This window comes from Fonsecaea multimorphosa (genome assembly GCF_000836435.1).
Source record: "Fonsecaea multimorphosa CBS 102226 unplaced genomic scaffold supercont1.25, whole genome shotgun sequence".
In the NCBI taxonomy this organism is placed as follows: domain Eukaryota; kingdom Fungi; phylum Ascomycota; class Eurotiomycetes; order Chaetothyriales; family Herpotrichiellaceae; genus Fonsecaea; species Fonsecaea multimorphosa.
In genome coordinates, this window is record NW_015971659.1 from 122,278 (window position 1) to 136,052 (window position 13,775).

Consider the following 13,775-nt stretch of genomic DNA (forward strand, 5'->3'; position numbering starts at 1 on the left):
GCCGTACCTGGCAGATTATCAGCCTTTCTGCTCGCTCGGTGCTGTGGTGACGCTTAGATGAGGTTTCAAGCTGTCACTGGCCTCAGTGATGCTTGGAATAAGGAGTCAGGAGATCGAGCGCAACTACATGTGATCACTTCTCCCATGATCTCCAAATTCTCAGCCTTTTCTCCGACTATAACACCCGCTTTTAAGCACAAAGTGCAAGATGCTCGCTGCGTGCTTTCCACCAAAGCCTCGTAACCCCACATCGAGATGAGATGTGGTCGCTTGGATAGGAAGCGAGGGGAGTGGTGGGGTAACGGGGAAGCATGGAAGCGTGGCAGCAGGGATCCATCTGGCCCGCAGACTAGGTTGGTCGGCACCATCAGCGCCAATGGGTGGGGTAGAATCTGGGGAAGCCTGCATGGTCTGCCCGGGGTAACGAGGCTACCCCGAATTCTCCGCGTCAATGCATCCCATACTCCCAGGTATATCAAGTGACGGAACTTCTATGTATTGACCAGAACATTTCCAAGACTACAAGCCTTCACCAATCAAGCAACAATCGACACACCTTCACTGATGCCGTCGTCTCTCAGCCATTGATCTCCGAGCCAAGCATCATGGGTTTCGGTGTACTTGAGCCTTCCTCCACGGAAGTTGTCCAGGGCAGCATCCATCTGTTCGACGATACTAACGCGTCGGTCGAAAATACCACACACCTCAAGCACAACAAAGATGGCACTATCGTCCTGGCTCCTCAGCCATCCGACTCGCCCAATGACATTTTGAACCTGCCACTATGGCGCCGCGACCTCATGTATTGGATAATTATCCTGGGCACAGTCTTCTCTGGCATTCACGGGCCCATTCTCACTCCTATCACGCTCGAGCTCGCTGCCAAATGGGGCAAAACAGTCAATGATATCGCACAGCTGTCCTCGTACCTTCTTCTCGTCATTGGTGCCTGTATCATATTCTATGGTCCCTTGGCCATCAAGTACGGCAAACGCATCATATATATCTTCGGCACCGTGACACTCATTGCAGCAGATATCTGGGCAGCTCGCGCGACAACGTACAACAGTTTGATGGGCGCAAGATGCTTGTCTGGCGTCGGCCAGGGAGCCTATGAAGCGCTGTCTCTCGCAATGATACCAGATCTGTTCTTCGTACATGAGCGTGGCAGCCGCGTTACCTTGTTCCTGTTATGCTTGCAGACAGGTGTGTTCTTGGGTGTACCGATCGGAACTCAAATTGTGCTGCATTCGGGAATTGAATGGTGTTTTGGCGGCCTGGCAATTGCAGAGGGTGTTATCCTGATCGGCCTCATTTTCTTCCTGCGTGAGCCCGGGTTTGGACGAAACCATGTGGATCCGCTGGCGCACGTTGCTGAAGATGTTATCCTTGACAAGGTCCATGAGGTGAGCTATGACCACAAAGAAGTGGCAGCAACAGTTCAGCCGGAGAGATCAGCACTAGGACCACAGGTTGAAGAACGCCCCAAGACATATATGCAATGGGTCAATCCATGGCAGGGAGTCATTGGCCATGAGAACATCCTCAGGTCGACTATTCGAACCTTCGCCCTGGCGTTACATCCGACGATTTTCTGGGCTTCGATCGCCGCACTGCCTATGGCATGGGCTGTCGGTATTTCCTTCACACTGGCCGAAGAATTGGCACCACCACCATATAACTTCAGTCCGACCGGGCTTGCAAATCTGTACATCGCAGCGTGGATTGGGATAACTATTGCCGTGTGTATTGGCATTGTCACTATTGATCCAATCTCCAAGTTGATGGCAAGACGCAACAAGAATATCTTCGAGCCCGAGTTCAGACTGGTCATGCTCTTCCCCGCGCTCATCATTGCGGGTGTTGGCTTCATCGGCTGGGGTTGGGCCTATACAACGCATGTCCACTGGATAGGCCTGGCCATCTTGCTGCTTCTTGCCAACTGCGGTGCTGTCCTTGGAAATGCGGCGATCATTGGCTATGTGGTTGACGCGCACCGGAGCTGGGCAAACGAGTCGCAGGTCATATTGTTCGCCTGGAAAAACTTCTATCCATTCACCATGGGATATTGGTTCGTTCCCTGGTTTAACAAAGACGGACCTAAGAAGACGTGGGCTGCTGTCGGCGGTATCATTGTTGGGTTGTATTCGCTTGGGGCGGTTTTCTATGTTTTTGGTAAGAGAATGAGGGCTTTCTGGCAAAAGAGATCATTTCTAGGATTTTCGGCTTAGTAAAGGTTGGCTGCAAAGGTTGATGGGTGAGCCATGTATGTAGGTATCCAATATGCTGCTCGTGTTGCGTAGACCTTATTGGTTCCTGTTGACATTGTGTAAGGTCAACTTTACGTCGTTATCCCTGACAGGAAATGTACTCTTGCAGATATCAGGATTACTTCTGCGATGAAGGGTTTTGGCCCTTTCATCGTTTCACCCGCTTCACCCATTGCTAGTGTCAGCGTGGAGCCGAGAAATCGTCAACATACATACCATCAAGGTTGAATCATGGGATCACACTCCGTGACGATGGTTTTCAACAACTTGGCACTCTGGAAGCCCAAATTATGCAATGGTTTAGATGCTATGTCGCGTCTCGACTGGCATCTCCGGCCTCATTGAATGCCGTCCCTCCCCGGCCTTCTGGTTACCGAATGCACACCCCGAACAAAATCTAAGCAGAGCGAAGATTCCCAGATGAGAACACTGTGAGTTCTTGTCTGAGAATCACAAACATCATATCATCGAGTCGCCGCTTTTTGACCAAGGACTCAGTGCTGGAATGGAACAGGTACGTTTGTGAATCTCGCCCTCGCCCCTTCACAACCACAAATCATGAAAGGTCAGGTTCTTCCGGTTCTTCAACTAAAAGAGATCACCATCACAAGTTCTCACTCCGTGGGCATCACGCTCTCGTGACCGGCGGAAACCAAGGCATAGGGCTGGCTTTAGCCGTTGGCCTTGCTCGAGCGGGAGCGGACGTGGCAGTCTTTGACATATCGCCACCCTCGCCTGAGTACGAAAGCATCTCCACCACCTATGGTATCCGCACAGTGTACCGGAAGGTTGACGTGTCGTGTGTTGCCACCCTGAAACAAGCTTTTGAAGATACCATCACATCGTTCTGCGGAGATGGTGGTTTGGACATCTGCATTGCAGCCGCGGGCATCAATCTAGTCAAGGACTTCCTTTCGACCGAAGAAACAGACTTTGACAAATTGTTGAACGTCAACGTCAAAGGCGTGTATTTCACCTGCCAACTAGCCGCGCAGGCCATGATAAGTTCCAACCAGGACCGGAGAGAGCCAAACAAAGCCCCCAGCAATAACAGTGGCAACGAAGCCAAAAGCAAAAGCATCATCATCATAGCTAGTACAGCCTCATACGTGGCTGTGCGGACGCACAATTCCAGTGTATACGGCTTGACCAAATCTGCCGTCAGAGGGATGGTGCCCGAGATAGCCAAGGAGCTGGGACGGAGTGGGATCAGAATCAACTCCATCAGCCCCGGCTACACTTTGACCAAGATGACCGAGGGATATCCGGACCTGATAAAGCAGTGGCAGAGCGACACCATGTTGGGATTCATCGGCATGCCGGAAGATTACGTCGGTGCGTCTCTCTACCTGGCCAGCAACGCGAGCAGATATGTGACTGGCCAAGATTTTCTGATCGACGGAGGGTCGACCAAATGGTGAGCTCGAGATCCAACGATTCGCGTTCAAAGATGCCAGATGATGAAGAGCCTATGGTGTATGTTTGAGATGTGGTGAAAAGTCCGTTCTTGTTTTGAGGCAGGCGAACAAGACAGATGAAGTCAAGTCAACCGATAGACGAGACTGATACCTTTTCATGAATTTATGCATGGAAGGTGCCTGCGGTAGGCAGATACATATCAAATCAGACTGGACCTGACTATAACGAACCAGCGGTGCCTGGCACAACAGGACACTACAGAATTGAAAGATTGGATCACTCAGGCTTTCCTCGTCTATAGCGTGACTACCTGGTAGCTGGACTCTACGACACAGTCTGACTATCTCTCCATGGCATCGGGCCCAACCATCTCCTTGCCTGGAACGTGGTGAAAAGACGGATAATGGAGACAACGAACCATAGCGGTACAGGAGGGGACTGAGCAGGACAGACACTGCCGTTGGCTCGGGGCCCAGATCTACCAAGACTGCAGCTTAGCACTCCCCATAGCCGCCGGGGTCTTCATCCTTAACTTCCGGGGAAACCTCAGTGAGCAGCCCGCAAGGCGGAGGGAAGGGACGTGTGCGTGCATAGATGCCGGCGTTGAAGGCCACGTTGCTTTCTTCCCCGGACCTGTTCTACGAATACGTAATTAGCCCGTGCTGGACAATTCGTGGCAGCCGGTATAAGAGTTTGTCAAACAGATGACTTTGTCCCAGCGGCGTCGATGAACCCCGGAGCCGGACACCAGACCAGGACTCGACAAGAGGTACTCACTCTCTGGGAAAGGAACAGCCTTCATGATGGTGTCCATACACCGGTCTGCCCTTTGGCCTCGACGGCAATTGCTGTCCCCGCCATCAAAGCCTTTCATTTTCGCCGCGTGGACAGAGACGGGATTCATCAATGCTGAGAAACACAAATGGCCTCCATTTGCTGACATTATAACGCACGTAACATCAGGTTATAGGTACTCCGTCCAGCTCGCCAATTCCTTGGAGTCCTGTCCCGTCTTTCTCGTGCCCATTGAACTTTCTCATTCGATTACATTTTATCGTGAGTTCGTGTGGGTGGGTAATGCAGCTGCCGTCACGCATTCCTCGCCGGATCAGCAACCAGCAACGAAAAGTCCTTTGCGTACTTCTGGAACGCTTGTTTGCGGAACGAGCCATTGACTTTGATTTCGTGTTCGAAGATCTCAACCAGTCCTAGTTGACACACACAGTCCTCCACCCGGATCCCGTACGGGATATGGGTGAGGGAGAGGTGGTTTCATCAGCACTCCAGGTTTGATCTCAAGATAAAATGATCCCATAGGCCGACCTCCCGCCGTAAGGTCCACCGTGCGTGCGAAACCAGTGAAGATGGTGGACATATGAAATGATCAGAAAAGTGGGAAGAGGAAGAAAAGAAAGAAAGATGGAAATCGAGAATCGACAACAAAATGTGTTTTAAGGGTAATGGAGTCAACTCACTCAATGCACTCTCTCCAATACCCCAGAACGCCCCGATCCTCTTGAGAATGAGCTTCAACATGGAGAGGTAGTTTCCATGGCCGCCCGGCTCGAAGAGCAGTGCGGCTCGGATATTGTCAAAGGCCGGGCCGATAATGGTGCACGAAACGAACGGACATGCGTAGATGAGGTACTCGGGTGGCCAGGCCTCCATGGCGCGGAAAACGAGGTAAGTATCATTGTGCGGGCCCGTGGGGAGTGAGGCGACGACGGCGGGGCTTTGTAGCCCATTCTGAGACTTGATATACTGTGCGTTTCGGACTAGGACCCGTGCACTGTGGACAGTTTAGTGGAAAGGTTAGCAACAAGGTAAATACTAGCATGGTAGCAGACCAAGGAACCATAATGAGTACAACAACGTACGTGTGGAGCATGAAAATGGTGGAAAGCGCCCAGTTATTCGCCGCAAAGTTTTCTTCGTTGAAGGGGGTGCGCACAAAGTCGAGTTGGAAGCCCTGGGGAAGGAGGAGGGAGAAGCAATTCAATGTCGACCCGAAGTTGACAATATCCTGCAAGGTAAAGGGTTTCTCTGGGGAGGCGAGGTCGGCTGCTCGGGCCATCAGAAGCGTCGTGACGAGGAACCATGCCCGTTCGTCCGCGCTGGGACAGCTCTCCAGTGTCTGCCATTCGTGCAAGAAGTCGGTCTGCAGCAGGATGGACTCGGTCGGCGTCTCAGAGAACCACGACACGTCCGATACGGGGAGCAAGACGTGCATTTGGTCCTTGTTGATGGCGTGCGGGCGGCGCAGGATCGTCGCGGCGAACACATCTAGCTCCCAAACAAGCCACCACGCCCGTCGCTTCTCCTCTGTCTGCACCCACGACTCTTGTGCTGCATCATACTGGTGCTGGTGCTGATGCTGTTGTTGGCCCTGACGCTGCTGGTTATGCTCCTCGCCTGGTGGGGCCGTGGATCCTGCAACTTCGTCGGCGATGAAGACATCCTTGTCCAACTCGTTAAGCCCCAGGTCGATTGCCAGTCGACAGCAAGTGCCTATGAGGAGCCAGCTCTGGGTCGTGATCCTGTTTGTCTGCTCGTAGAACGCCAGGAGGATGCACCCTTGCAGGAATCCGAGAGAGATTTCGTTCCCTTCGTCGAGGCCTCGCTCGTCACTTTGGAGCGCTTCCGCATAGAGGGCGTTTGCTTTTCGGGCGAAAACTTTGCCTTTATCCTTGGACGCTGTGGATGGGAAGAATTCATTGGTCGAGAACCTCGCAGACAAGGCCATCATGGCGGTCAAAATCAACGCGTCCTCGATCGCCAGCCGCGCGTATCTGTCGTTTTTATTGTTGTTGCCGCCGACATTGAACTTTTGGCGAAATCTCGGTTCGTGGAAAATAGGAATAGATGGTTGCACACGTAAAAAGAACAGGTCAATTCTGGAGGGGGTATCCAAATTCGAACTTTTGTTAGTCTTAGCACCCAAGAAGAAAAGGGAAATGTAAACAGCAGACAGCATGCGAGGAATGCCGGCAATGTGGAGATTGGGGGGTTTTGCCCCTCTGAGGCTACTCACAGTTCATCTATTAAAGCAGGTGGATATGCGAGTGTACAAGGATTCCGGTCTGCAAGGTTCATGTCTTCAGAGTGACTGTGGGCAGAACCTGACCAACCGTCACCTAGTCGACGAAAAAGAAGTTAGAAGCCCCATATCACCCTCTCGGCAACACAAGGAATCCGGGCTTAAGACAGAGAGGGAGACATAAAGTCTGCTACTGACCATAGCGCTCACTTGAATTGAGGAGACTGAACATTCCATAACTGTCTGTGAAGGGACTGAAGGTCATATTCCCAAGCCAGTTGTTAGAGTCGTGTGACGGGCTGCTGTGTTGCCCATCAATGTGTAAGTGATCTGGGACCGAACCGTCGTTTAGGGACAGGACGGTCGGCAAAGTCGGTGTGTCTGATACCATCGACAGCGGTAAGGATGATATTGACAGTGACATATCCTGTGCGTGCTGCTGCTGCTGCTGGTATTCCGTATTGTCTCGACCTTCCAGAGCCGCATTCTCATCAGATGGGGAGGATCCTGACTCGGTCGTCGCGGTTGCTGCCTGTTGCTCTCGACGCTGCAGAGCACCACGTAAAACATTAAGATCGACATTATCCAGTAACCCTTCTACATGCAAAACTGTTAGTCTTTGTCTTGTACGGAGTAGACAGAGCTGGGTGCTGAGCGGACCCAATTCATCCCCTTGGTTTGATTCCATCAGCTTTCGTCGGAGGCTTTGATATTTCGTCTCGAGCGTTGTGCGTTTTCGATGAGTGGGATAGACGCAACGAGATCCGGATTGCTGACAACGGTGACATTTTGGGATTTTCTTGTCGCCTGGACACTGGTTAGTGACGGCTTAACCACAACAGACGGGAGTGGGTTGATCCGCGAGTCGGTTAGCCCTCGAATGTCCAGGGATGAACACGGAGCGACGACTTACATTTCGCCTTTTTACTAGCGTTTGAAGGGATCTTCTCAGTAAACTTTTTCTTCTTCAAGGTCCGCGGCTGCCTTACCGGTTGCATTCCTCACAGGATCTACCCCGTGGTTGATGAGGTTTGCCGGTCGTCATCCCGTCCCCGGGAAGCTCAGGCAGTCCTGGCAGAGTAGGCGTGGTCCTGCCGTAGCGAGCTATCGATGTGTCCTGATCAAAGACGGTTGAAGGTGATCAGGAATGAGGAATGAGAATCACATCACATCCCACCATATCCTGATCATGGGCTCAGTTTGGAAAGCCCAGGGCGCAGTCCAGGGATGTGGGTGCTGATAGGGCAGTATTGGATCGCGTGACTGTGCCACTCTGGCACTGCGCAGTAGAGCATGTACCTCGAAGATAATTACTAGGTCAAGTCTGTACTAGCGGTGAGAATACACGCCTGACTAATGGTCGAGTGCAGACCCTTGCAGTTCGGTACGGCGTTCTTTGTGATCTTTTTTGTAAGGAAACAAGAAGATACAGAGTATCCATGAGGTTGACTGGAGAGAACCTGGGGTTCACTCTGGGGAGATAGTGTGAGATGGGGGAGGAGAGGGAAACGGGGACCACGACCGAGGAGGCAGTGGAATGCCGTACCCACCCGGGCCGCCACTCAGAGAGAGACAAGCCCGATGGGGCACGTGCCAGCCCCACTTGACTTCCGGATATAGTAGCGGGGTATACCTGATCCATTCTAGCACAATCACGTGGCTACTTCCTTCTATATTACCAGGATAATGTGAATGCAACACGATACATACATATACTATCAGTAAAAGTCATTTCTGACAGTGAGCATCTATATAAGTTCATTTGTATGGTTTGACACTTATCCAGAACCCCCTTTTTCATGGCATGTGACATGTCACACAAGAAACAAAGCCCGACTTCATCGCGCTGGGGGCATCAAGCGTTGTTATTTCCCCAATTGGACAGGGAATGGGTGCTGCCGCAACAGCTGCGCATAGTTTGTTGCCAGTGAGGGCTTGTAGACATCTGTATCGAGTTCCAAAGAAAAGCTCTTTCGACCAGTCTACATCGAGACGTCACGGACTCAATACTCAGCGCACTAAGAGCATTGTTCGACCCCTTCGAGAACCGCAATTTCCACTACCTCGAATGACCTGTCCGCATGAATGAACCCGTCATCAAAGGATTTTGTGCTTAAACGAGGAGATTATGGGAACGGCAACACCCCGGGCCCCCGAACTCTTTTTTTCCGCTCTTAGCTAGGAGTACCAAGGGTGTCCCGACTGCGCGGCTCCTCTTCCGGGCCCACAGGTTGTTAAGAGTCTGGGGTTGGACCCGAGCTCACATTTGCAAGGTTCACCTGCTCCGAGTACAAGTAGTACCAAGAGGACATAGGTCGATCGACTCCAGGTCAACGACGTCATTGCGTCAATATTTGCATCTACGTCCATCCAGGTTTTCGAATGCTATAACATCGGCCCCCCACAGTCTTGGCGCAATGAATCCAGCCGTTTTGTCGCCATTGGATGGAAGACTTTGACTCCGGCATTTGCGAATCCCGGTTCTGCCAATCTCGTGACCCATTGTACTACTTGTAGTTGAACGTTTGGACTCGCTGGTAGCGTAACAAGTCGAGCCAATGACGACGGCACTTTCTCCTTTTAACAGGACTGGGCAACTGGCTGACTAATGTTGACAGGCGGTAAACCGAGATGTGGCCTCTCAGCCAGCTCTTCATCAGACAAGACTGAGTAGAACCCACGACATCTCCACTGACGTTGTTCGCTAATCTTTGTCACGTTGCTCACCTGGATTCATCCGTCATTCTCCCCATCACAGAACGTGCGCTTTTTCCATGCAGTCGGACCGATCACTGCAAAGCAAAACGATCTTTGATCTTCTGCCACGACTGATATCCTCTTTCTGCGAGGAGTTCGGGGCCAACCGACTCCTTGTCCTCATCCCGATGGAACATCTCCATACTCACCCAGCCTTTCCACCCCATTTCCACAAGCCAAAGTCGCAGGATATCGTCTAGTGGGAAATAGGCACCATACTCGGTCTCATAGGGAAATAATCTTCCCCAGACGCACCAATGCATCGTGGCATCCCAATGGGCCCACTCGGCTTTGTACGCCTGATGACCCGGACCAAGTGGTTGCTCCAGCCTCTCGGCGTCACTGAGCTGGAGATAAAATATCTTTTCCACAGGACACTGCTCCATGAACCGGTCGAGAGTTGACTTGAGCGCCGCATAGCCTCCTGGAGCGATACCTGTGCCCGTGCCAGACGCCGCATGCGGGTCTGCCCAAACCCTGGCGATAACGTGGTAGGTGTCGAGACAGAGACCAAAGTTGGGACGATTGACGAGCTTGACGATTCGAATCGCATCGTCCATCAGTGCATGGTGCACACCCCATGCCAGTGCTTCAAACGCGAAGAATATCTCTTCCTCACCGGATTCTGTTGATTCTCTTCCCAAATCCGCGAGCGCGGAGAGCTCTGCCACAATAAGGTCCTCGTCACCCGTTGAGTTCATTTCATACGTTGTTGGAACTTGGATCATCTTTGTCCCCATAGCTCGAGCCAGAGCGACATATTCGCGGGCCGACTTGAGTCGAGTCTCAAACGATGTGAGGACGCCTGCAAAGTTAAACAGTGGCTGGAGCGCTATGATCGAGATATTTCTTTCTCTGCACATCACACCGATCTTTGATGCTGCTTCCAAATGCGTCAAAGAGTGTTGCTCCGCGAAGGTGACCAAGTCGGGATGATATATCTCAACCCCTTCATACCCTTGTTTTGATATGGCATCTAGTTTTCGTTGGAGTGTGTGAGATGGATGCCAACCTAGCGACACCGTCGCGATTCCCAGTCTGTGGCTTTCTGGCATCATAAATTGCTGATCAGGATGGAAGTTGAGCTGGTCTCGAGTTTGGAAATTTCCAAGGAGAGAAAGTCCTACTTGGTTTTGCGTGGCCCACTGAATGTGATGTTGATGCCAATAACTGATCTAACTGTTTCTGAAATACAACGAACGCTGTCAGTACGTCGACTCAGCCTTGTCCAGATTGAGCGGGAAGAGATCCTAGGCTTTTCTCAGTTTTAAAGGTCATCTGTCGTTGATTTGCTCGTGTATAGTCTCAAGAAGCTCTCGGGAGCTATGGCTGAAAGGCAAATCACTGCGATGGTCTAATTTCTATCAACAACAGTGGTGTCTCCGGCTACCATAGCTACCGGGAAATCTGCAAGCCGGAAACCATTCACCCTCCGGGATCCGCAAACCCCGGCGGAAAATACCCCGGACCCTGGCTCAGCAGTGGCGAGGACTAGCTGTTGTCCGCGGTGTGTCTGGAGGCTGGGTTGGACTGGCCTAGATCATGGAGACGGAGAAACTGTGGACCAAGACTTTCGATATAAAATCCGGGGTGTTTGGCAACTCAGCAACTTGAAAGCTCAAAAGTTGAAGTTCATCGGCGTTGTCTCAGCAGGTCACCATCAAGACGAAATACACAGACGGACAGCAAGATGACCTTCTCAGGAGCCAAACAGGGACTGAACTGGCGGACCTTCTGGTGCTGCTGTTTCTTGTCACTGGGCAGTTTCAGCTATGGCTATGCAGCTTCGATCGTGAGCCACTCTCCTTTCACTGTACAAGATATGCAAAGAGACCAACCTGAACTGATCGTCTGTAATCCGCTTGTTCTAGATCTCCACGACGCTCGGCCAGCCAACGTTTCTAGCATATATGCATCTAATTGATGCCCAGGGAAACCCAACCTCGAATGAGGCCGCGTTGGTCGGAGCCACAGTTGGCTTGTTCTGCGTATGAATTAAGTCCCTGTCATTTCCTATCATCAATTACCCTTCAGAATGGCTGATTATTCACTTCCACTACAGACCGGGGGATGTATAGGCGTGCTAGCTACCAGCTGGTCGCTCGACAGGATCGGAAGGAGACCAACAATGCTAGTCCTTGTGGCCATCTACACAATAGGCGGTGTTTTAGTCACAGCATCTCAAAACATTGGCATGTTCATCGCTGCACGGGCAATCCATGGATTTGCAGGAGTCAGCTTCCTCGCAGCCAGTATGTCCTACATATCAGTCCTACGGAGGAAAACAAGGGGTCCCAGATACTAACTGCAATAACTCTCAAAAACAGCTGCCACATATATTACCGAACTTTCTCAGGCGGAAACCAGAGGATTTTTCACCGGCTTGACGGGCGTCGCCATCGCCATCGGCTATACCACTGCTGCATTGATGGGTCTCGCCTTCTCCTACACGACAAATCCCGACGTGCAATGGAGGACTCCTCTGGGCTTGTGTCTGGTGCCATCCACCACTCTCCTGGCAGTGCTACTGTTCTGGGCCCCCGAGTCCCCACGCTACCTGCTCCTCAAGGGTCGTGCGGAAGAAGCATGGCAGATCGTTAGCAGACTCCACCACAACCCGCGGGACGAGAACCAGGAATACATCAAGGAAGAATTTTACCAGATGCGCACGCAGCTCGAGCTGGACCGCACCCTCAACTGCTCCTGGTTTCAGCTATTCGCAAAACCTTCATACAGAAAGCGAATGCTCATGGCAAGCCTGGTGACCTTCCTGGGTCAGAGCACTGCTGTACTTGTTGCTGCTGCCTATGTGAGCTTGCCTGTTCCAATGACCACATACTAGACACAAGACAGGAAAAGATACTAACATGACCTCGTTCTGCGCAGGGTCCCTCTCTCTACGCCGCACTGGGATTCAACGTCAAACAAAGCCTTATTCTACAATGTGGTTGGATCGCAGGTGAGTTCGAACTGTTTTCGCCACAAATCCCGACGGGCCTCCATCTCATTTCTCGGTCTCTCATTGACTTACGTCTTTTCCTTCTATAGGTTCCATCCCGGCAGCAATAATCGGCGTTACATTATGTGACCGTTTTGGACGCAAGCCTTTTATCATGACTGGCTTCGTGGGGTGCGTCGTGGCCCTGGCCATTCTGACTGCCATGGAAGCCGTCTACGCTCCCACAGCAACCAATAAAGTCGGACTGGGCTGGGCAGTGACGGCCTTGTACCTCATTGTCATCTTCTATTGTGTCGGTGTCGAGGCCTGCGGCTCCCCCTTCTATTGCGAAATCTTCCCGACCCATATTCGCGCAAAGGGGGTCTGTTTCTGCTTCTTTGTCAACAGCCTTGCCAACCTGCTCTACCTCGAAGTGGCACCCACCGCTTTACAGGATATCGGATGGAGGTTTTTGCTGGTGAGTTCTCTTCAAACCTTTAGTATCACGCATCTCGTGTGATACGTCGTGAAGGCGATGAAAGCAAAGGAAAGAGATTAGCTAACTTTGGTCCTCTTCCCGTAGGTCTTTATCTGCGTCCTCTCCGTCGGATCGGTGCTCTACTGGTTCTGGGTCCCAGAGACAAGATCTGTGCCTTTGGAACAGCTCGCCTTGATTTTTGGCGACACCGACGAGGTGAAGATTCACTCGGAGGAAATCTCCATCAACGACGAAGGAGGGCCCGCTCAGAACGTGAGTGTGGCCGGAAAGGAAGAGCCGCAAGTCGTTCTGCACGAGAAAGTCTAAAGCACGCTGTACGAAATCAAAGTAAAGTCGAATTCGACCCTCTTGTGGCTCTGAGTGGGAAAGCAAGGGCTAGGATCCTAGGGAAAGAAAGAGGGGGTTGTATATACATGATTTCAAGCAAAACCGCTGGCAAAAAGACGGTGGAGGGAGGGAGGAATAGTGGTGCCACTGCCACGAGACCTGTACAAGCAGAAGTAGGTATATTTGTAGCCTTTAACCTGGAGACACGGGTGACACTTTCTGAATTTGTCATCCTGGCATACATATCCATTCGCTTCTTGAGCTGTGTAAGGTATTCAGAGAGTCCTAGTCGGTGCTTTGTTCTCAAGTTCGTCTTATACACACATGCAGGTATACTCTTCTCGTCCTCCTCATGGTACCTCTTTTCGGTAACCCTTTCGCCTCTTTTTGTCACCCACTCCACACCTTTCCCACGAGAAGACGAATTCGGAAGCTAAGAAGCGGGCAATTCATCCTTTGCAAAGGACGGCTTGATCCACGTGAAATCGGACAACCTTTCGAAAACCTCAATTACACCTGGTTTGCAGA

At 51.6% G+C, this 13,775-nt stretch overlaps 4 protein-coding genes across 4 annotated transcripts; 2 read left to right on the forward strand and 2 right to left on the reverse strand.

Annotated features, from left to right (window-relative positions):
• Positions 1-605: 605 nt before the first annotated feature.
• Positions 606-3,691, forward strand: Z520_09622 (uncharacterized protein; the record flags this gene model as incomplete). Its single annotated transcript, XM_016780116.1, has 2 exons — positions 606-2,175; positions 2,769-3,691. 2 exons carry the CDS (start codon positions 606-608, stop codon positions 3,689-3,691), a joined length of 2,493 nt encoding a protein of 830 aa, XP_016628699.1.
• A 1,087-nt stretch (positions 3,692-4,778) lies between these two features.
• On the reverse strand, positions 4,779-7,724 carry Z520_09623 (uncharacterized protein; the record flags this gene model as incomplete). The annotated part of the gene is made up of 7 exons (XM_016780117.1): positions 4,779-4,897; positions 5,165-5,478; positions 5,567-6,607; positions 6,721-6,823; positions 6,925-7,323; positions 7,387-7,533; positions 7,640-7,724. 7 exons carry the CDS (start codon positions 7,722-7,724, stop codon positions 4,779-4,781), a joined length of 2,208 nt encoding a protein of 735 aa, XP_016628700.1.
• Positions 7,725-9,515: 1,791 nt separating this feature from the next.
• On the reverse strand, positions 9,516-10,538 carry Z520_09624 (uncharacterized protein; the record flags this gene model as incomplete). The annotated part of the gene is made up of 1 exon (XM_016780118.1): positions 9,516-10,538. The coding sequence occupies one exon, from the start codon at positions 10,536-10,538 to the stop codon at positions 9,516-9,518; it is 1,023 nt and encodes a 340-aa protein (XP_016628701.1).
• Positions 10,539-11,173: 635 nt separating this feature from the next.
• Z520_09625 (uncharacterized protein) lies at positions 11,174-13,226 on the forward strand (the record flags this gene model as incomplete). Its single annotated transcript, XM_016780119.1, has 7 exons — positions 11,174-11,275; positions 11,355-11,471; positions 11,546-11,735; positions 11,811-12,292; positions 12,370-12,442; positions 12,532-12,899; positions 13,005-13,226. 7 exons carry the CDS (start codon positions 11,174-11,176, stop codon positions 13,224-13,226), a joined length of 1,554 nt encoding a protein of 517 aa, XP_016628702.1.
• Positions 13,227-13,775: the final 549 nt, after the last annotated feature.